This window comes from Hyla sarda, chromosome 4 (genome assembly GCF_029499605.1).
Source record: "Hyla sarda isolate aHylSar1 chromosome 4, aHylSar1.hap1, whole genome shotgun sequence".
Lineage (NCBI taxonomy): Eukaryota > Metazoa > Chordata > Amphibia > Anura > Hylidae > Hyla > Hyla sarda.
Genome location: NC_079192.1, coordinates 321472623 through 321494253, shown reverse-complemented (window position 1 = coordinate 321494253; position 21631 = coordinate 321472623). Strand labels below are relative to the sequence as shown.

Here is a 21631-nt window from a genome sequence, read left to right as displayed (position 1 = left end):
GGCACACTTTAAGGGTAGGGTCATGTGCTGTATTTTGCTGTGTATTTGCTGTTGCATATTTTCCTACCTGTTGAACTCAATGGGTAGCAAATTATTCAGCTGATTTTGACACTTATTGATTTCAATGGGTAGGAAAAATGTGCAGCAGCAAATATGCAGAAAAATACGGCACGTGTGGCCCTACCCAAGATCCGCAGCCTGAAATCCACAGCAATGTAAATACCTGTGAATTTACTCCAAGTGTTTCTATGTAGGATCGTGTAAACCTTCCTGCATGACAGACGATACTGTCCAACTCCAATTCATTGTATGTTTCCCTCTCTCTCTCTCTGAAAATTCCTGACTAAACAGGTAATGCAGTCGGTGACGTCATTCCAGATAACTTCATCTGCAATTTATAGTACTACATACAGTAGTACTGTCACTTTAAAAAAATGAGCCAGCACTTTGTCATGTGCTTGTGTTGGGCTGGGTGTGTATACACTGAAGCTGTATTCTCCATTTTGTGGATTGCTGGTACAAGCGTCTCCTTCCTCATTCATACACCAGAACACTACTAGACACTGAGAGGTTAAACCAAAATCAGATACCTACGTGGACTACGCTAAAGAACTGTGAGTAACTAAAGTTTTAACTATTTAAAGGGAGTTTTTGGTTTTATGTAACAAAAGCCGAATAATTGATGAAACGTTATGACATTTTTATGTGCTCTGTATTTTTGTTAATATTTTTAAAACCTTTGTCAGTGAAAGAGAATTGGCTGGACAACACCTTCGGGCTCCCCACAAACGATTATATATATATATATATATATATATATATATATATATATATATATATATATATATATGTGTATTTTCACGTCTGTATTAAGGACACAAGTCTGTCAGTAATTAACTTTTATTGAAAAATCCTAATCCTTCCAGTACTTATAGGCTGCTGTATGCTCCAGATGAAGTTCTTTTCTTTTTGAATTTGTTTTCTGTCTGACCACAGTGCTCTCTGCTGACACCCCTGTTCATGTCAGGAGCTGTCCAGAGCAGGAGAGGTTTGCTATAGAAATTTGCTCCTGCTCTGGACAGTTCCTGACATGGACAGAGGGGAAAAAAAAGTGAAAAAAAAAAAGTGAATAAAGATCATTTAACAGCTCCCCTAATAAAAGTTTGAATCACTCCCCTTTTTCCCATAAAAAAAAAAACTGTGTAAATAAAAATAAACATATGTGGTATCGCGGCGTGTGGAAATGTCTGAATTATAAAAAATATATTGTTAATTAAACCGCATGGTTAATGGCGTATGCACAAAAAAAAATCCAAACTCCAAAATAGCGAATTTTTGGGCACTTTTTATATCATTAAAAAATGAATAAAATCAATAGGTCCTATCAATGAATGGTACCGCTAAAAACTTCAGATCACGGCGCAAACAATGAGCCCTCATACCGCCCCATACGCAGAAAAATAATAAAGTTATAGGGGTCAGAAAGTGACAATTTTAAACGTATACATTTTCCTGCATGTTTTTTTCCAGAAGTACGACAATATCCAACCTATATAAGTAGGGTATCATTTTAATCGTATGGACCTACAGAATAAAGATAAGGTGTTATTTTTACCGAAAAATGTACTGTGTAGAAACTGAAGCCCCCAATGTTTACAAAATGGCGTGTTTTTTTTTCAATTTTGTCTCACAATGATTTTTTTTCCATTTCGCTGTAGATTCTTGGGTAAAATGACTGATGTCATTACAAAGTAGAATTGGTGGCGCAAAAAATAAGCCATCATATGGATTTTTAGGTGCAAAAGGGAAAGAGTTATGATTTTTTAAAGGTAAGGAGGAAAAAACGAAAATGCAAAAACAGAAAAACCCCGGGTCCTTTAGGGGGTTAATTAGAAGTAATTTACAAATCTGTTTAACTTTGCTGTGCCAGTTGATTTAAAAAAAAATAAAAATAAATTTCCACCGGAGTACCCCTTTAAACTTAATGTAGGTGGAAAGTTACCAAATCACCGAAAAATTATTCGATTGATAAGAAGGCAAAAAGTGGTGCAAGACTTTCAACTTCGGCGCAGCTGACAAAACACGTTAATAAACCAATATTTCTAGGTGGCGCTCATTTTTAAGAAATTTGGCACACTTTCAGCAGGGATGTGGAAATCCTATCGCCCGACGCCCGGGACAAGTAGTTCTGGGTGCCGGGCAGGTGAATTTTTCATAGATTTAGCCCTGTATCGGGCAAGCAGGAAAAAAGGAGCTAGCTACAGCTCTCCCTCCGCTAATAGCCTGGCATGCTGCGATCGCCGTGGCCGCTATTAAACCATTAGATCACTGCTGTCATCCTCTCTTTAACTTCAGCTTTTTCACAGATGGCAGCAAGTTAGCATCCAAAATTTGCTGGAATTTTATTGAATCCATTTTTCCTTCTACTTGTGAGATGTTCCCTATGCCACTGGCTGCAATACAACCCAATAGTATGATTGATCCACCCCCATGCTTAACAGTTGGACAGAGGTTCTTTTCATTAAATTCTGTTCCCCTTCTTCTCCAAATGTATCTTTGCTCATTCCGGCCAAAAAGTTCAATTTTAAATTCATTGGTCCACAGAACTTGTTTCCAAAATGCATCAGGCTTGTCTATATGTTCATTTGCAAAGTTCAAACGTTGATTTTTGAGGTGAGGACGTAGAAGAGGTTTTCTTCTGATGACTCTTCCATGAAGACCATATTTGTACAAGTATCTCTTTATAGTGGAATAGTGTACTACAACTCCAGTGTCTGCCAGATCTTTCTGGAGGGATTGTGCAGTCAAACGTGGGTTTTGAATTGTTTTTCTCACAATCCTGCTAGCTGTTCTGTCTGATATTTTTCTTGGTCTTCCAGATCTTGCTTTAACTTCCACTGTTCCTGATGACTGCCATTTCTTAATTACTTTACCAACAGAGGATATTGACATCTGAAAACATTTTGCTATCTTATAGCCTTCTCCAGCTTTGTGAGCGTCAACTATTTTCAGTTTCAGAATTCTAGACAACTGCTTAGAACCCATGGTGCTGATTGTTGGGGCAAGGTCAGATGAGTCTGGACATTTAAAACCTTTGAGATTGATATCACCTGGTCTTCCCAGATGATGATTGAGAACAATCCATGACACTGGCAGGTCTCAGCTTTGCAAATTCTGCAGGGTGCCCAAACTTTTTCAGACGCCATTTATTTGTTTTCTGTTATTTTGAAAGTGTAAATGATGGAAATAAAATCTAACTTTTGTTGACACATTATAAGAATGTCTAATCTGAAATTTGATGCCTTTTGGAGATTTTTCCATCTTTCCTTGGCTTCTTTATGCACATTAATACAAATTTTTACCTGGGGTGCCCAGACTTTTGATCCCCACTGTAGCAGAGGGACATGACTGAACAAATTGCAATGGCTGCTTCATACAGAAGGTGGACAACTGTCTCTAGTCTATACACTAGTGTTTCCCTACCAGGAAGTCTCCAGCTATTGTAAAAGTACAACTCTCAGCATACCCGGACAGACTTTGGCAGTCCGGGCATGCTGGGAGTTGTGGTTTTGAAACAGCTGGGGGCACTCTGGTTGAAAAACACTTGTCTGTAGACAGCATCATTTTTAACTTTACCCTGTTTTCCAGCAGTACAATAAAGGGGTTCTCTGACCTGTCACCTGTTAGGACAGATGCACATTTTTAATTATTGGTTATGTTAGGTTATGTTCACACCAGGTCAGTCTGGAAAATTTCCGGGCGAATGTTTCACAAACAGTTTTCATAGATGACAATGCATTACCTAGCGGATTCTGCAGAAAGTATAGGGATGTCCATTCTTTCTTCAGAGGCTGGCAATTCCACCGTGGGCAGAATTTTTCCGCCGCTAATGCTACAAAGCCTGACTTAGACCCTCCCCTCTATTTAATATAATGGAATATAACTAAAAAGGGTTGGAGCTTGTGCTCCTGATAGGAGTGTTAAAGGAGTGTTCCAATAAATTAAAGGGGTACTCCGGTGGAAACCTTTTTTTTTTTTTTAAATCAACTTGTGCCAGAAAGTTAAACAGATTTGTAAATTACTTCTATTAAAAAATCTTAATCCTTCCAGTATTTATTAGCTGCTGAATTCTAAAGAGGAAACTATTTTCTTTTTGGAACACAGAGCTCTCTGCTGACATCTCTGTCCATTTTAAGAACTGTCCAGAGTAGGAGAAAATCCCCATAGCAAACATATGCTGCTCTGGACAGTTCCTAAAATGGACAGAGATGTCAGCATAGAGCACTTTGCTCATGAAGTCAGCAGAGAGCACTGTATTCCAAAAAGAAAATAATTTCTTCTGTAGTATTCAGCAGCTAATAAGTACTGGATAGATTAAGATTTTTTAATAGAAGTAATTTACAAATCTGTTTTCCAACGGAGTACCCCTTTAAAGGAAAACTGTCAGCTTGCTCTCCCCACACTAACCAGGGGTACTGGCTGGTAGTGCAGGGGACGCTGATCAGTTTGATGCATACCATGCCCGGATCAGCCGCGCCATTCGCCCGTTATCTTCCTTCTTCTTGATATGCAAATTAGCTGCTAACTGGCATGGGCGGGGTTACTGCCTTCATCTGGCACTGGGATGTAACCTCTGCCCGGCCCGCAGCACCGCCCGGCTTATGAATATTCATGTTCTCCCTCATCATTTCCCTCTCCTCCCTGCTGATTTCAGGACTCCGCTGGCTTCCTGTCTACACCCAGAAGCCACTTCAGCGCAGTGGAGTCCTGAAATCAGTGGGGAGGAGAGGGAGATGATGAGGGAGAACATGAATATTCATAAGCTGGGCGGTGCTACGGTTACGTCACAGTGCCAGATGAAGGCAGTAACCCCGCCCATGCCAGTTAGCAGCTAATTTGCATATTGAGAAGAAAGAAAATAACGGGTGAACAGCACGGAAGATCCGGGCATGGTATGCATCAAACTGATCAGCGTCCCCCGCACTACCAGCCAGTATTGCTCGTTAGTGCGGGGGGAGCAAGGGGACAGTTTTCCTTTAAATAACAAATACACCCTGCTATAGGTTTAAAACAAAATAAACTCCTATTCCTCCTGCTTTCTGGGTCTGCTCTGCTGCTTCTATTTACTTACCATGGATGAGGCGTTGTCTCTGCAATCCTAATAACATCCAAAATCACTGCACTAGCTGCTGTTCGCAATGTAGAGTGGGTCATCCATGGGAAGAAAACAGATGCAGAGGGCCAGGCAGGGGTAGAAATGCTGGACTCAAGAAGAACAAAGTGCATTTTGGTATTTTATAACAATAGGAGGCTGTAACTATTTTTCTTTACCTCTTACCGCTAAGGAATTTAACATTTAAAAATATAGCTATACAACCTCAAAACATAAATCATTTTAATTTTCACATTGCATCCCCTTTCCCTCCTCACCCAAGCCTAGGTAAAAAAATAAAATAAAAAGTCCCAACCCACGGATACAATTCAATTCTTGTGTAAGCCCGGAAGTAACATAAATGAAAAATAAAAGAGTTATAGTGATCAGAAAAGGACAATTTTAAACATAAAAATGTTTGTAAAAAAAGTTATACTTTTTTTTTAAAGTAGTAAATGTCACGATGCCGGCTGGCAGGAGGTGGATCCTCTGTGCCAGAGAGGGATTGGCGTGGACTGTGCTAGTGGACCGGTTCTAAGTCACTACTGGTTTTCACCAGAGCCCGCCGCAAAGCGGGATGGTCTTGCTGCGGCGGTAGTGACCAGGTCGTATCCACTAGCAACGGCTCAACCTCTCTGACTGCTGAAGATAGGCGCGGTACAAGGGAGTAGACAGAAGCAAGGTCGGACGTAGCAGAAGGTCGGGGCAGGCAGCAAGGATCGTAGTCAGGGGCAACGGCAGGAGGTCTGGAACACAGGCTAGGAACACACAAGGAAACGCTTTCACTGGCACAATGGCAACAAGATCCGGCGAGGGAGTGCAGGGGAAGTGAGGTATAAATAGGGAGTGCACAGGTGAACACACTAATTAGAACCACTGCGCCAATCAGCGGCGCAGTGGCCCTTTAAATCGCAGAGACCCGGCGCGCGCGCGCCCTAGGGAGCGGGGCCGCGCGCGCCGGGACAGGACAGACGGAGAGCGAGTCAGGTACGGGAGCCGGGATGCGCATCGCGAGCGGGCGCCACCCGCATCGCGAATCGCATCCCGGCTGGAGACGGTATCGCAGCGCACCGGGTCAGTGGATCTGACCGGAGCGCTGCAGTAGCGAGAGTGAAGCGAGCGCTCCGGGGAGGAGCGGGGACCCGGAGCGCTCGGCGTAACAGTACCCCCCCCCTTGGGTCTCCCCCTCTTCTTAGAGCCTGAGAACCTGAGGAGCAGACTTTTGTCTAGGATATTGTCCTCAGGTTCCCAGGATCTCTCTTCAGGACCACAACCCTCCCAATCGACCAGAAAAAAAGTTTTTCCTCTGACCTTCTTGGAGGCCAGTATCTCTTTTACGGAGAAGATGTCCGAGGAGCCGGAAACAGGAGTGGGAGAAACAAATTTGGGAGAGAAACGGTTGATGATGAGTGGTTTAAGAAGAGAAACGTGAAAGGCATTAGGAATACGAAGAGAAGGAGGAAGAAGAAGTTTGTAAGAGACAGGATTAATCTGGCACAAAATTTTGAAAGGACCAAGATAGCGTGGTCCCAATTTGTAGCTAGGGACACGGAAGCGGACATATTTAGCGGAGAGCCATACCTTGTCTCCAGGAGAAAAAATGGGGGGAGCTCTTCTTTTCCTATCAGTAAACTTCTTCATGCGTGATGAAGCCTGTAAAAGAGAATTTTGGGTCTCTTTCCATATGGTGGAAAGATCACGAGATATTTCATCCACAGCGGGCAAACCAGAGGGCAAGGGAGTAGGGAGGGGGGGAAGAGGGTGACGGCCGTACACCACGAAAAATGGGGATTTGGAGGAAGATTCAGAGACTCTGAAGTTATACGAGAATTCGGCCCATGGTAGAAGATCTGCCCAGTCATCCTGGCGGGAGGAAACAAAATGGCGTAAATAATCACCCAGGACCTGGTTAATTCTTTCCACTTGCCCATTGGATTGAGGATGATATGCAGAGGAAAAGTTTAATTTAATCTTGAGTTGTTTACAGAGAGCCCTCCAGAATTTTGACACGAATTGGACGCCTCTATCCGAGACGATCTGCGTGGGCAACCCGTGAAGACGAAAAATGTGTACAAAAAATTGTTTTGCCAACTGAGGCGCTGAAGGAAGACCAGGAAGAGGGATGAAATGTGCCATCTTGGAGAATCGATCAACGACCACCCAAACAACAGTGTTGCCACGGGATGGGGGTAAGTCTGTAATAAAGTCCATACCAATCAGAGACCAAGGCTGTTCGGGGACAGGCAGAGGATGAAGAAGGCCAGCAGGCTTCTGGCGAGGAGTCTTATCCCGGGCACAGACAGTACAGGCCCGCACAAAATCAACAACATCCGTCTCCAGAGTCGGCCACCAATAGAAGCGAGAGATGAGTTGCAAAGACTTTTTGATGCCCGCATGGCCAGCGAGGTGGGAGGAGTGACCCCATTTGAGAATCCCGAGACGTTGGCGTGGAGAAACGAAGGTCTTCCCTGGAGGAGTTTGCCTGATGGAGGCTGGAGAAGTGGAGATCAGACAGTCAGGAGGAATGATGTGTTGCGGAGAGACCTCTACTTCCGAAGCATCCGAGGAACGAGAGAGAGCATCGGCCCTAATGTTCTTATCGGCAGGCCGAAAGTGAATTTCAAAATTAAATCGGGCAAAGAACAGAGACCACCTGGCCTGGCGAGGATTCAGCCGTTGGGCAGACTGGAGATAGGAGAGGTTCTTGTGATCGGTGTAAATAATAACTGGAAATCTTGATCCCTCCAACAGATGCCTCCATTCCTCAAGTGCTAATTTAATGGCTAGAAGCTCTCGATCCCCGATGGAGTAGTTCCTCTCAGCCGGAGAGAAGGTCCTAGAAAAAAAACCACAAGTAACAGCATGCCCGGAAGAATTTTTTTGTAGAAGGACCGCTCCAGCTCCTACTGAGGAGGCATCAACCTCCAATAGGAAGGGTTTAGATGGGTCAGGTCTGGAGAGCACGGGAGCCGAAGAAAAGGCAGACTTGAGCTGTTTAAAGGCGTCTTCCGCTTGAGGAGGCCATGACTTAGGATTGGCATTCTTTTTGGTTAAAGCCACGATAGGAGCCACAATGGTGGAAAAATGTGGAATAAATTGTCTGTAATAATTGGCGAACCCCAAAAAACGTTGGATAGCACGGAGTCCGGAGGGGCGTGGCCAATCTAAGACGGCAGAGAGTTTGTCTGGATCCATTTGTAGTCCCTGGCCAGAGACCAAGTATCCTAGGAAAGGAAGAGATTGACATTCAAACAGACATTTCTCCATTTTGGCATAAAGTTGATTGCTGCGAAGTCTCTGAAGAACCATGCGGACATGCTGGCGGTGTTCTTCTAGGTTGGCAGAAAAAATCAGGATATCGTCCAGATATACAACAACACAGGAATATAAGAGATCACGAAAAATTTCATTAACAAAGTCTTGGAAGACGGCAGGGGCGTTGCACAGGCCAAAGGGCATGACCAGATACTCAAAGTGTCCATCTCTAGTGTTAAATGCCGTTTTCCATTCATCCCCCTCTCTGATGCGGATGAGATTATAAGCACCTCTTAAGTCCAGTTTGGTAAAGATGTGGGCACCTTGGAGGCGATCAAAGAGTTCAGAGATGAGAGGTAGGGGGTAGCGTTTTTTTACAGTGATTTTATTAAGACCGCGGTAGTCAATGCAAGGACGTAGGGAGCCATCTTTTTTGGACACAAAGAAAAATCCGGCTCCGGCAGGAGAGGAGGATTTGCGGATAAAGCCCTTCTTTAAATTTTCCTGGATGTACTCAGACATAGCAAGAGTCTCTGGGACAGAGAGAGGATAAATTCTGCCCCGGGGTGGAGTAGTGCCCGGGAGGAGGTCAATAGGACAGTCATAAGGCCTGTGAGGAGGTAGAGTCTCAGCTTGTTTTTTGCAAAAAACATCCGCAAAGTCCATATAGGCCTTAGGGAGACCGGTTACAGGGGGAACCACAGGGTCACGGCAAGGAGTACTGGGAACCGGTTTAAGGCAGTCCTTGGAACAAGAGGGGCCCCAACTCTTGATCTCCCCAGTGGACCAATCCAGGGTTGGGGAGTGGTGTTGAAGCCAGGGTAGTCCAAGGAGAATTTCGGAAGTGCAATTGTACGCAAATCCTCCTCTCCTGCCGGAGCCGGATTTTTCTTTGTGTCCAAAAAAGATGGCTCCCTACGTCCTTGCATTAACTACCGCGGTCTTAATAAAATCACTGTAAAAAACCGCTACCCCCTACCTCTCATCTCTGAACTCTTTGATCGCCTCCAAGGTGCCCACATCTTTACCAAACTGGACTTAAGAGGTGCTTATAATCTCATCCGCATCAGAGAGGGGGATGAATGGAAAACGGCATTTAACACTAGAGATGGACACTTTGAGTATCTGGTCATGCCCTTTGGCCTGTGCAACGCCCCTGCCGTCTTCCAAGACTTTGTTAATGAAATTTTTCGTGATCTCTTATATTCCTGTGTTGTTTTATATCTGGACGATATCCTGATTTTTTCTGCCAACCTAGAAGAACACCGCCAGCATGTCCGCATGGTTCTTCAGAGACTTCGTGACAATCAACTTTATGCCAAAATGGAGAAATGTCTGTTTGAATGTCAATCTCTTCCTTTCCTAGGATACTTGGTCTCTGGCCAGGGACTACAAATGGATCCAGACAAACTCTCTGCCTGCTGAAGATAGGCGCGGTACAAGGGAGTAGACAGAAGCAAGGTCGGACGTAGCAGAAGGTCGGGGCAGGCAGCAAGGATCGTAGTCAGGGGCAACGGCAGGAGGTCTGGAACACAGGCTAGGAACACACAAGGAAACGCTTTCACTGGCACAATGGCAACAAGATCCGGCGAGGGAGTGCAGGGGAAGTGAGGTATAAATAGGGAGTGCACAGGTGAACACACTAATTAGAACCACTGCGCCAATCAGCGGCGCAGTGGCCCTTTAAATCGCAGAGACCCGGCGCGCGCGCGCCCTAGGGAGCGGGGCCGCGCGCGCCGGGACAGGACAGACGGAGAGCGAGTCAGGTACGGGAGCCGGGATGCGCATCGCGAGCGGGCGCCACCCGCATCGCGAATCGCATCCCGGCTGGAGACGGTATCGCAGCGCACCGGGTCAGTGGATCTGACCGGAGCGCTGCAGTAGCGAGAGTGAAGCGAGCGCTCCGGGGAGGAGCGGGGACCCGGAGCGCTCGGCGTAACAGTAAAATAGTAGTAGTAAAATAGCAAAACCACAGAACAAAGGTGAGATGTCACTTTAACCATAAAGCACACTGCGTAAAAAACGTAAACTCCCAAAAGTTTTTATTTTGCCCAACTTTTTTTTCCATCCTATGTATTGTGGTGAAATGACTGATGTTATTACAATGTACTGTATAAAACAAGCTCTCATATGGGTCTGTAGGTGAAAAAGTAAAAGACTGTGGTTATTTAAAGTCAAGGAGGAAAAAATGAAAACGCAAAAGTGAAAAATCGCTATGTCCTTTAAGGGTTAATGGGGCATTAACCCTTAAAGGACATAGCGATTTTTCATTTTTGCGTTTTCAGCTCTTCATGTAATATTACCTAAATCTTGCATCTGTTTTCTGTTAGTGTATTTTTAATGTCAGTCTGTGCCATAATCATTTTATACATTTTTCACACAATCATTTTCTCCCCATAATAAACAATAATAGGGATTTAATAAGAAGTAGCCCCATAGGGAAAATCCTCTTGTTGGACGGAAGAGCAAACCACCAAAAAGTTGTCTCACGAGTCCATGAGGTAGAGAAGCAGAAAAGACCAACATCTCTCCTAACAAAACAGGGAGGAGGAACTAATCCAGGCTTTATAATATTGGGGGGACCGTCACTAATTTAACTAAAACCTCCATCTGTCCTGTCACCCCACAGGGCAGCAATACCCCATTATTATGATGGTCCTGGTAGGACACGAGGGAAAAGGACTTGCTGAATGAGTCATCCACATTACATAAGACTGGAAAACCCCATTGACTCATTCATTACACGTCCATTACTTTTCTATAGCAACCGCAGTGTAAATAGGAGCGGTGTGCCCTTTGGAACAAGTTTATATCTACCTGTGCTTTTATGAAGGCTATAATATTCTTTAACCCTTAATGAACAGGTCTGGAAGGGCCTGAATGACTAGTCGAACCTTTACTCCCTTTGCTTGAGCAGCCCGAAATTTTTTGTTTTTCATAAAAATTGTTGTATGGCAGAAATTGTATTATTTAATTTTTTTGGCACAGTTTGAGGGAACATTGGTGATGGATGCATTGATGGATGTATGCATATTAATGCATGTGATATAAAATGTTTTTACTATATAATCACTGTTTTTGTGAACCATTTTATTTCATTTTTATTACATTACATTTTTTTTAGCCCATTGAGAGGTTACTATTTTTTATTTTAAACCTTTAATGTGTTAGCAGGCGTGTACAATATATTCTGTGTCACTATGACATAGGATGCTGTTAGGGCAACACTCAGGGTTGTATTACATGAGGCGATTATCAGTCAGAAAGGGCGATATTGCCTTGTGTAATAGGCCCAGAGATTAGCCGAGGAACGAGCAAATGTCGGCTGATCACATCTTTTAAGCTGGTTAAAAAACTTTTGTATGTATTGTACATCTCCCTGTGTAAAAGAGAATGTGTAGAAGGCTTCTAGATTGGCGCTCTTATCATGCCTGGGTCTGCCTGTATAATACAGCCCTATGTGTGCTCTAACAGCAGGCTAAGGCTGGGTTCACACTACGATTTGAACTACGGTTCCCATATACGGCTGGGAGGAGGGGTGGGCGGTCCTTAATCGCGGCGCCCGCACTCAGCCGTATTCGGGAACCGTAGTTATTGCCTTGTGTAATAGGCCCAGAGATTAGCCGAGGAACGAGCAAATGTTGGCTGATCACATCTTTTAAGCTGGTTAAAAAACATTTGTATGTATTGTTCATCTCCCTGTGTAAAAGAGAATGTGCAACAATGATAAAAGGAATGAAATGAAATTAAAGGAAAGATCTTGCAGTTCTGCCACACAATATCTGAAAGAAGGAAGTGACAGCGCTCTGTGGTTGTTACGCCGAGCGCTCCGGGTCCCCGCTCCTCCCCGGAGCGCTCGCTTCTCTCTCGCTACCGCAGCGCTCCGGGCAGCTCCACTGACCCGGTGCGCTGCGATACCGTCTCCAGCCGGGATGCGATTCGCGATGCGGGTAGCGCCCGCTCGCGATGCGCATCCCGGCTCCCGTACCTGACTCGCTCTCCGTCTGTCCTGTCCCGGCGCGCGCGGCCCCGCTCCCTAGGGCGCGCGCGCGCCGGGTCTCTGCGATTTAAAGGGCCACTGCGCCGCTGATTGGCGCAGTGGTTCCAATTAGTGTGTTCACCTGTGCACTCCCTATTTATACCTCACTTCCCCTTCACTCCCTCGCCGGATCTTGTTGCCATTGTGCCAGTGAAAGCGTTTCCTTGTGTGTTCCTAGCCTGTGTTCCAGACCTCCTGCCGTTGCCCCCGACTACGATCCTTGCTGCCTGCCCCGACCTTCTGCTACGTCCGACCTTGCTTCTGTCTACTCCCTTGTACCGCGCCTATCTTCAGCAGTCAGAGAGGTTGAGCCGTTGCTAGTGGATACGACCTGGTCACTACCGCCGCAGCAAGACCATCCCGCTTGCGGCGGGCTCTGGTGAAAACCAGTAGTGACTTAGAACCGATCCACTAGCACGGTCCACGCCAATCCCTCTCTGGCACAGAGGATCCACTACCTGCCAGCCGGCATCGCGACAGTAGATCCGGCCATGGATCCCGCTGAAGTTCCTCTGCCAGTTGTCGCCGACCTCACCACGGTGGTCGCCCAGCAGTCACAACAGATAGCGCAACAAGGTCAACAGCTGTCTCAACTGACCGTGATGCTACAGCAGCTACTACCACAGCTTCAGCAATCATCTCCTCCGCCAGCTCCTGCACCTCCTCCGCAGCGAGTGGCCGCTTCTGGTCTACGACTATCCTTGCCGGATAAATTTGATGGGGACTCTAAATTCTGCCGTGGCTTTCTTTCCCAATGTTCCCTGCACTTGGAGATGATGTCGGACCAGTTCCCTACTGAAAGGTCTAAGGTGGCTTTCGTAGTCAGCCTTCTGTCTGGAAAAGCTCTGTCATGGGCCACACCGCTCTGGGACCGCAATGACCCCGTCACTGCCTCTATACACTCCTTCTTCTCAGAAATTCGAAGTGTCTTTGAGGAACCTGCCCGAGCCTCTTCTGCTGAGACTGCCCTGTTGAACCTGGTCCAGGGTAATTCTTCCGTTGGCGAGTACGCCGTACAATTCCGTACTCTTGCTTCAGAATTATCCTGGAATAATGAGGCCCTCTGCGCGACCTTTAAAAAAGACCTACCCCCATCCCGTGGCAACACTGTTGTTTGGGTGGTCGTTGATCGATTCTCCAAGATGGCACATTTCATCCCTCTTCCTGGTCTTCCTTCAGCGCCTCAGTTGGCTAAACAATTTTTTGTACACATTTTTCGTCTTCACGGGTTGCCCACACAAATAGTCTCGGATAGAGGCGTCCAATTCGTGTCAAAATTCTGGAGGGCTCTCTGTAAACAACTCAAGATTAAATTAAACTTTTCTTCTGCATATCATCCTCAATCCAATGGACAAGTAGAAAGAATTAACCAGGTCTTGGGTGATTATTTACGACATTTTGTTTCCTCCCGCCAGGATGATTGGGCAGATCTTCTACCATGGGCCGAATTCTCGTATAACTTTAGAGTCTCTGAATCTTCCTCCAAATCCCCATTTTTCGTGGTGTACGGCCGTCACCCTCTTCCCCCCCTCCCTACTCCCTTGCCCTCTGGTTTGCCCGCGGTAGATGAAGTGACTCGTGATCTTTCCACCATATGGAAAGAGACCCAAGTTTCTCTTTTACAGGCTTCATCTCGCATGAAAAAGTTTGCCGATAAGAAAAGAAGAGCTCCCCCCATTTTTGCTCCCGGAGACAAGGTATGGCTCTCCGCTAAATATGTCCGCTTTCGTGTCCCCAGTTACAAACTGGGTCCACGCTATCTTGGTCCCTTCAAAGTCTTGTGCCAAATTAATCCTGTCTCTTACAAACTTCTTCTTCCTCCTTCTCTCCGTATTCCTAATGCCTTTCATGTCTCTCTTCTTAAACCACTCATCATCAACCGTTTCTCTCCCAAATTAGTTTCTCCCACTCCTGTCTCCGGTTCTTCTGACGTCTTCTCAGTGAAAGAGATACTGGCCTCCAAGACGGTCAGAGGAAAAAAGTTCTTTTTGGTGGATTGGGAGGGCTGTGGACCTGAAGAGAGATCCTGGGAACCTGAGGACAACATCCTAGACAAAAGTCTGCTCCTCAGGTTCTCAGGCTCTAAGAAGAGGGGGAGACCCAAGGGGGGGGGTACTGTTACGCCGAGCGCTCCGGGTCCCCGCTCCTCCCCGGAGCGCTCGCTTCTCTCTCGCTACCGCAGCGCTCCGGGCAGCTCCACTGACCCGGGGCGCTGCGATACCGTCTCCAGCCGGGATGCGATTCGCGATGCGGGTAGCGCCCGCTCGCGATGCGCATCCCGGCTCCCGTATCTGACTCGCTCTCCGTCTGTCCTGTCCCGGCGCGCGCGGCCCCGCTCCCTAGGGCGCGCGCGCGCCGGGTCTCTGCGATTTAAAGGGCCACTGCGCCGCTGATTGGCGCAGTGGTTCCAATTAGTGTGTTCACCTGTGCACTCCCTATTTATACCTCACTTCCCCTTCACTCCCTCGCCGGATCTTGTTGCCATTGTGCCAGTGAAAGCGTTTCCTTGTGTGTTCCTAGCCTGTGTTCCAGACCTCCTGCCGTTGCCCCCGACTACGATCCTTGCTGCCTGCCCCGACCTTCTGCTACGTCCGACCTTGCTTCTGTCTACTCCCTTGTACCGCGCCTATCTTCAGCAGTCAGAGAGGTTGAGCCGTTGCTAGTGGATACGACCTGGTCACTACCGCCGCAGCAAGACCATCCCGCTTTGCGGCGGGCTCTGGTGAAAACCAGTAGTGACTTAGAACCGATCCACTAGCACGGTCCACGCCAATCCCTCTCTGGCACAGAGGATCCACTACCTGCCAGCCGGCATCGCGACAGTGGTGTAATAAAAGAGGACAGTTCTGTATAAAAGCTGTATAGCCTGCTCACCTGGTGTAGTTGTGTAGCCACATACACAACAATGCTGAGCCTATAATAGTGAAGTGTGCGCAGCCCTCCGGCTTGAAAAATGATAGAGAGGAAATAGCTTCAGAAGAGACGCCGGCTCAACATGGCGCTGGACATGAACGGCAGCAGGTAAGTAAAAGCAAAGGTGTTTATTTTTCCCAGAATGCAATGTGTTTCACTGCATAAGCAGCTTCATCAGGCAACTGCCTGATGAAGCTGTTTATGCAGTGAAACGCGTTGCATTCTGGGAAAAATAAACACCTTTGCTTTTACTTACCTGCTGCCATTAATGTCCAGCGCCATGTTGAGCCGGCGTCTCTTCTGAAGCTATTTCCTCTCTTCCACACAAAAAGGCATGCCATGTCATAGGCTTCTAGATTAGCGCTCTTATCATGCCTTGGTCTGCCTGTATAATACAGCCCTATGTGTGCTCTAACAGCAGGCTTACTTAGAAAACAGGCCTAGGGTCCTTTCTACTGTAGGTCCCTTGGGTGGACTGCAGAGGGGGAGTCACAAGTCTCTGATGGGGTCACTGGAAAACCTAGTCCCCTTTGACCTGCACTGCCGCTGTCTCAAGACGATAAGCTGTTGTTAAAAAGTTAAACAATAAATATCATAGGGACCAGAGCTCTATATAATCTCTATGTATGAGGCTTATCCATGTGTCAGTAAGTAACTGAGCTGTAAAACTGGTTTTATTTATGTCATTACTTGTACAATGCTAATGTAATACCCACCTGATAATACATATGACTCAAATTTATTATTGCCAAACCGTCAGTTCTGAATTGGGTTGAGTGCCTAAATTGCGCCAAATTTTTTATTTATCCCTTAACATGTATGTTTTTTCCTTATCGCCTGCATAAAGCGTATATGTTAAATGGAAACAAAAATTCTGTGTTAAACCAAGTTTATATAAATATAAAGGATTTAATCACTCATAAGACATAAAAATGTTTATGTAAGGTAAAAGTACCTTATCATTTATTTTACCACAGCACTGCCCATTTTTCTATGACAGTCTAATAATTTGGGAATATTTGATTATTTGCTACCTAAGACTGATGCCAAATTAAATTGACTGTAAATACTATGTAATGTTTTTTTCCCTAAATTTAATTGTTGTTTTGTTATTTAGCTGCCACAGATAACCAATGTCAGTGGAAGACCAAGAGGCACAAGTGGATGAACTATTTGCCCTTGCTAGTATTTACTCTGAAGACGAATATAAGAGGACAGATGCTGCTCCAGGAGGGGAAATTCATTTGTGTCTAGAGTTACCTTCAGATTTTGTAGTATCTATAAAAAGTAAGAAACTGATGATAGTTATAAACACACACACATATATATGCATAGTATCTTACATAAGTGAGTACTCGTACATCCCTCATGTTTTTGACGCTGAGTACCTGCACTCAACTTCTTTGGTCGACCATAGAAAGGACTATTCTGAGGAAAAATATCTGCTAATTAGACCTCCTCCAGTTCATTGAGCCTTGCCTAAAATAAGTCTCCATATACCACTGGGTCTCTAGAGCCTGGAACCCTGGCAAGATGGGTAATACTTCTGCTGATAGTATGTAGTTAGCAGGCTTTCTGACAGGCACTGAAGCCTGGTATTTTGACCACAGTTAGGAATCACTCCAATACCAGCGGAAAACAATGTAAGAGCCATAGTTGCATAACATAGCAAAATAAGGTGTTTTAAGGTTTACAGTAAGCCTTTGAAATTTGCTGTTCTGCTATTGTTCTGTTCTATTTATTTTATTTCCAATATAAAAAAAAGAACTTAAACAAGTAATGTATTTTTTATACAATGGTTAAATAGGCTCCTTTAATCAAGCAGGGCCTGGACCACAGCACATACACTGGTGATTCCAGTTCCCACATCAATGACTAATAATAATAATAATCATAATATTAATTTGCTGCAGTGTGACTGATTATTACTATAATATATCAGACAAATACATATAAATTAGATTTATGTCAGCTGAACCCAGCAATTTTAGCAGGGCCAACCAACCATCTTGTGTATCTCAACAGCCCAATAACCTCCCATAATCTCCATTTTTAACAAGAACACTTAGCTGAGCAGAATGTTAATATACAGTATAAGGGTAATTATAAAAAGATAGCTTTCGCTGACAGATGTGATAGCCACTATTCCTCACATGCAAGTCATAAGGACCCTTTTGTTAGCCATGCCAGTCACAATAGTCCCTTCTCTTGGAAAAGCCCAGCCTGTGCATTGCATACACTGGTTGGGAAACACTGGTCTAGCAGATGGGCTGTTCTCATTGTCTAAAGTAAGGCACATTACATTAAATAACAGTAGTCAATTACTTAGAAACAATTAACCTAATGGTCACGGCTGCTTTACTTGCTGGTTCTCATCCTAAGTATGCAAATTAAAATAATTTAGAGAAATGCTTTATAGTAGGACCTATGAATAATGGACAACAATAGACAAGACCTGTCCCATTCAGATGAGTTGGAAACATTACTAGGTATTCTCTGTGACCTTTTCAGAGGTCATTCTATTTTTCAGAGGGGAGAGCCAATTTGGGAGGAACAGCTATTGTTTGTACTTCTGTTATCTATTTATTGGTGTAACCTTTCACTGGGATTCTGTCTGTCATGATACGGCTGGAAAATAGTCTGTACAGAACAGTAACAGCTTAGTTTTAGCCCTAGTGGCCAAAATGGAAACTAAAAGATTTCAGGATTACTTTAAAATATAGATCGTAAAATGAAAAATTATGAAACAAATCATCAAAAAATTCCTAAAAAAAAAAATATGGTTAACATAATAACTTGATTTAAAGGGGTTGTGCGCTGCCCTGCAGTTCGGAGCTCCGCTCACAGCGTCCGGAAGTTCATTACTCCGAACGCTGTGTGCAGGCTTCCGTATTCGCAGCCGCCGGGCGTGACGTCACGCCCGGCCCCTTCGTGACGTCTCGCCTGCCCCCTCGTGACGTCACGCCCGCCCCCTCTACCAAAGTCTATAGACTTTCGTTGAGGGGTCGTGCGTGACATCACGAGGGGGTGGGCGAGACGTCACGAGGGGGCGGGCGAGACGTCACGAAGCGGCCCGGCGGCTGCGAACACGGAAGCCCGCACACAGCGTTCGGAGTAATGAACTTCCGAACGCTGTGAGCGGAGCTCCGAACTGCAGGGCAGCGGACAACCCCTTTAAACAAATACTGAAATTATTTTTGTTTGTACTTTTTTCTTAAGGCAACAGTGCCACAAACTCCTTTGCAGACAACTTTGAGAACACCGTGTCCTTTCTGCCATCAATCGTCTTGAACTTTGAACTTCCTCCCGGATATCCATCCACTTCACCCCCGAACTTCACGTTAAGCTGCAAGTGGCTTTCTCCAGCACAGGTTACTGTTCATTTACTATTGACAGGATTCCTTACACAAGCTGTTTATATTGATGGGTGGGATTCTTCACTGTCTTTCATCTGTCTTCTAAAAGAGGATACCTCAGCAATGCAGCATGCATAGAATCGTGCCATCATTTTCCCCCCTCATGGATTCATATGAATTTGTGGAAATAACACAGTATGCTGCCATTTACATATAGAATTTACCCATAGCAGTCCTTTAAAGAAAGGAATGAAAATACATCCCTTAAAGGAGATCTGTAGTGCTCTGAACTTTATCCCCTATCGGAAGGATAGGGGATAAGTTTTAGATTGCGGGTGGTCAAAGTGCTGGGGCCCCCACGATCTCCTGTACGGGGCCGCTGCTATGTACAGGAAAGATGGCGTTCCGTTCCCCGCATGATGCAGCAGCTGGCACGCCCCTTCATGTATCTCTATGGGATTCATGGAGGGGCGTGCCGGCTGCTGCTTCATGCGGGGACGGAACGCCTCCTTTCCTGGACGTTGCCGCGGCCCCGTACAGGAGATCGCGGGGGCCCCAGTGCTCGGACCCCCCACAATCTAAAACTTATCGCCTATCATTCGGATAGGGGATAAAGTTCAGAGCACTTCAGAGCTCCTTTAAAGGAAAACTGGCAATAAACTCCCCCCACACTAAACAGAGGTACTGGTTGGTAGTGCAGGGGATGCTGATCAACTTGCTGCCTACCATGCCCGGATCCATCCCTCCGTTTGCCCGTTATCATCTTTTTTTGTGGATATGCAAATGAGCTGCTAACTGGCATGAGCAGGGTTACAAGGCTCCTTCTGGCACTCTGATGTCAGCGCCGCTCATCCGCCACACCTCCCAGCTTATGAATATTCATTCCCTCCCTCAGACTGTTCCTCCCCTCCCCGCTCTGTACTGGACTCCACTGAGGAGGGAGGGGATGAATATTCATAAGCCGGGAGGTGCGGCAGACGAGCGGCGCTGACCTCAGAGTGCCAGGAGGAGCCTTGTAACTCGCCTGTGCCAGTTAGCAGCTCATTTGCATATCCATAAAAAAAAGATAACGGGCGAACGGCGGGACGGATCCGGGCATGGTAGGCAGGAAATTGATCAGCCCCACACTACCAGCCAGTACCTCTGGTTAGTGCGGGGGGGGGGGGGGGGGGGGGAGTTTACTGACAGTTTTCCTTTAAGCTACTGTATATGTTCTTGCAATATGGATTATTGGATAACAGATAACAAAAAAATTTAAGCGGGACATTCCCAAATTATGGCAATATTATTGTTAGCCCTTTCACCTTGTCTTGGCCCTGCATATACCTCTATGGGTTGGAAAAAAATACATGAAAAACGCATGTGTACAAGTATGTTGGTATGCACCTGCTGTATTTGGGGTTAGCTCGTATACTGTAGTGTCTCGCTTTATCTGCTTATTGGTTAAGTGGGCAGTGTTTCTCCTAAACAACTAAGAATACCCATTTATGGTATCCATGCAATGCTGGCCTTGTCTCTGTTACATTTGCGTTGGCTGATCAGAACCTTACCAGAAAACATTTTGGGGGAGATTTATCATTCAAAACCAGTGCAAAGGAAAAGTTGCCCAGTTGCCCATAGCAACCAATCAGATCGATCCTTTCATTTTGCATAGGCCCAGTTAAAAATGGAATAAGTGACCTGATTGGTTGTTAAGGGCAACTGGGCAACTTTTCCTCTGGACAGGTTTTGATAAATCTCCCCCTTTGTGCTTATAGGTTCTTGAGATGTTGTAAAACCAGTATTGCATATATTTGATATGGAGGAAGAGTAGGTAGATAAAAATGGGGAATTTGTAGAGTGCTCCTGCTAGCAAAGGACGGACTGAAGACGCCATGGTTGCACAGGATGATTTATTGAAATTTTTTTGGACAACAAATAAGTTAGGTCCACAAACAAATAAGTTAGACGCGTCCTGAGGTGCCGACTATGCATGAGTGGCTAAGCCAGTCGTACATAGTCGGCACCTCAGGACGCATCTAACTTATTTGTTTGTGGACCTGATGAAGGTGCTTGTGAGCGCCGAAATGCGTTGTCCAAAATAATTCCAATAAATAGTCCTGTGCAACCGTGGCATCTTGAGTCTGTCCTTTGCTAGCAGGAGCGCTTTACAAATTCCCCATTTTTATCTACCTACTCTTCCTCCATTATTCCGCACCCTAGAGGACACGGATAGGGGAGATAGAGCTGCATACAGCATCCACCATTCTCCACCCATACCTCCCAACAGTGTTGGGCTTGCACTGTTGCACCCTCCCAGCTGGTCGGTACAACACACTAGGTGAGGTGGTGGGTTCCCTTTCCTTTCCTTTTAATTTTTTAATTTTTAATTTTTTGGCGATATCACACGAGAGCGCCCTGTTTTTTTTTTTTTTTCTTCTGTTTTCTATATTTGATATGGTAACTGACATAGTGAAACAGTGGGTTCACAATCCGGTCCTGTGAGCTGACCATGACAATAATATTTTAACAATGGCTAATCTAAAGGGAACATCTTTAAACAGGTTCAAATAATCACAGGTACTCAGCTCTAGGCCTCTTCCACATGACCGGATTTTGGATCTACAGGGTGGGCCATTTATATGGATACACCTTAATAAAATGGGAATGGTTGGTGATATTAATGTTACGCCGAGCGCTCCGGGTCCCCGCTCCTCCCCGGAGCGCTCACAGCGTTCTCCTATTCGCAGCGCCCCGGTCAGACCTGCCGACCGGGTGCGCTGCGATAATGTTCCCAGCCGAGATGCGATTCGCGATGCGGGACGCGCCCGCTCGCAATGCGCATGCCGACTTGCTTACCAGACCGGTTCCCCGTCTGTGCTGTCCCGGCGCGCGCGGCCCCGCTCCTTAGGGCGCGCGCGCGCCGGGTCTTTGCGA

General features: G+C 45.7%; 1 protein-coding gene across 2 annotated transcripts in view; it reads left to right on the top strand.

Annotated features, from left to right (window-relative positions):
* The first annotated feature begins 364 nt into the window (after positions 1–364).
* The window catches only part of LOC130369548 (E3 ubiquitin-protein ligase RNF14-like), a 103836-nt gene continuing 82569 nt past the window's right edge, over positions 365–21631 (top strand). Inside the window, exons 1-3 of one of the 2 annotated variants that reach the window (XR_008892811.1) lie at positions 365–614; positions 16477–16646; positions 18579–18730. Coding sequence is in view for 1 of the 2 variants with exons in the window: in XM_056574918.1 (XP_056430893.1) it covers positions 16493–16646; positions 18579–18730 (306 nt within the window). In the remaining variant the exon portion in view is untranslated. The remainder of the gene's footprint in view (positions 615–16476; positions 16647–18578; positions 18731–21631) is intronic. The other variant, XM_056574918.1, reaches the window with a different exon arrangement.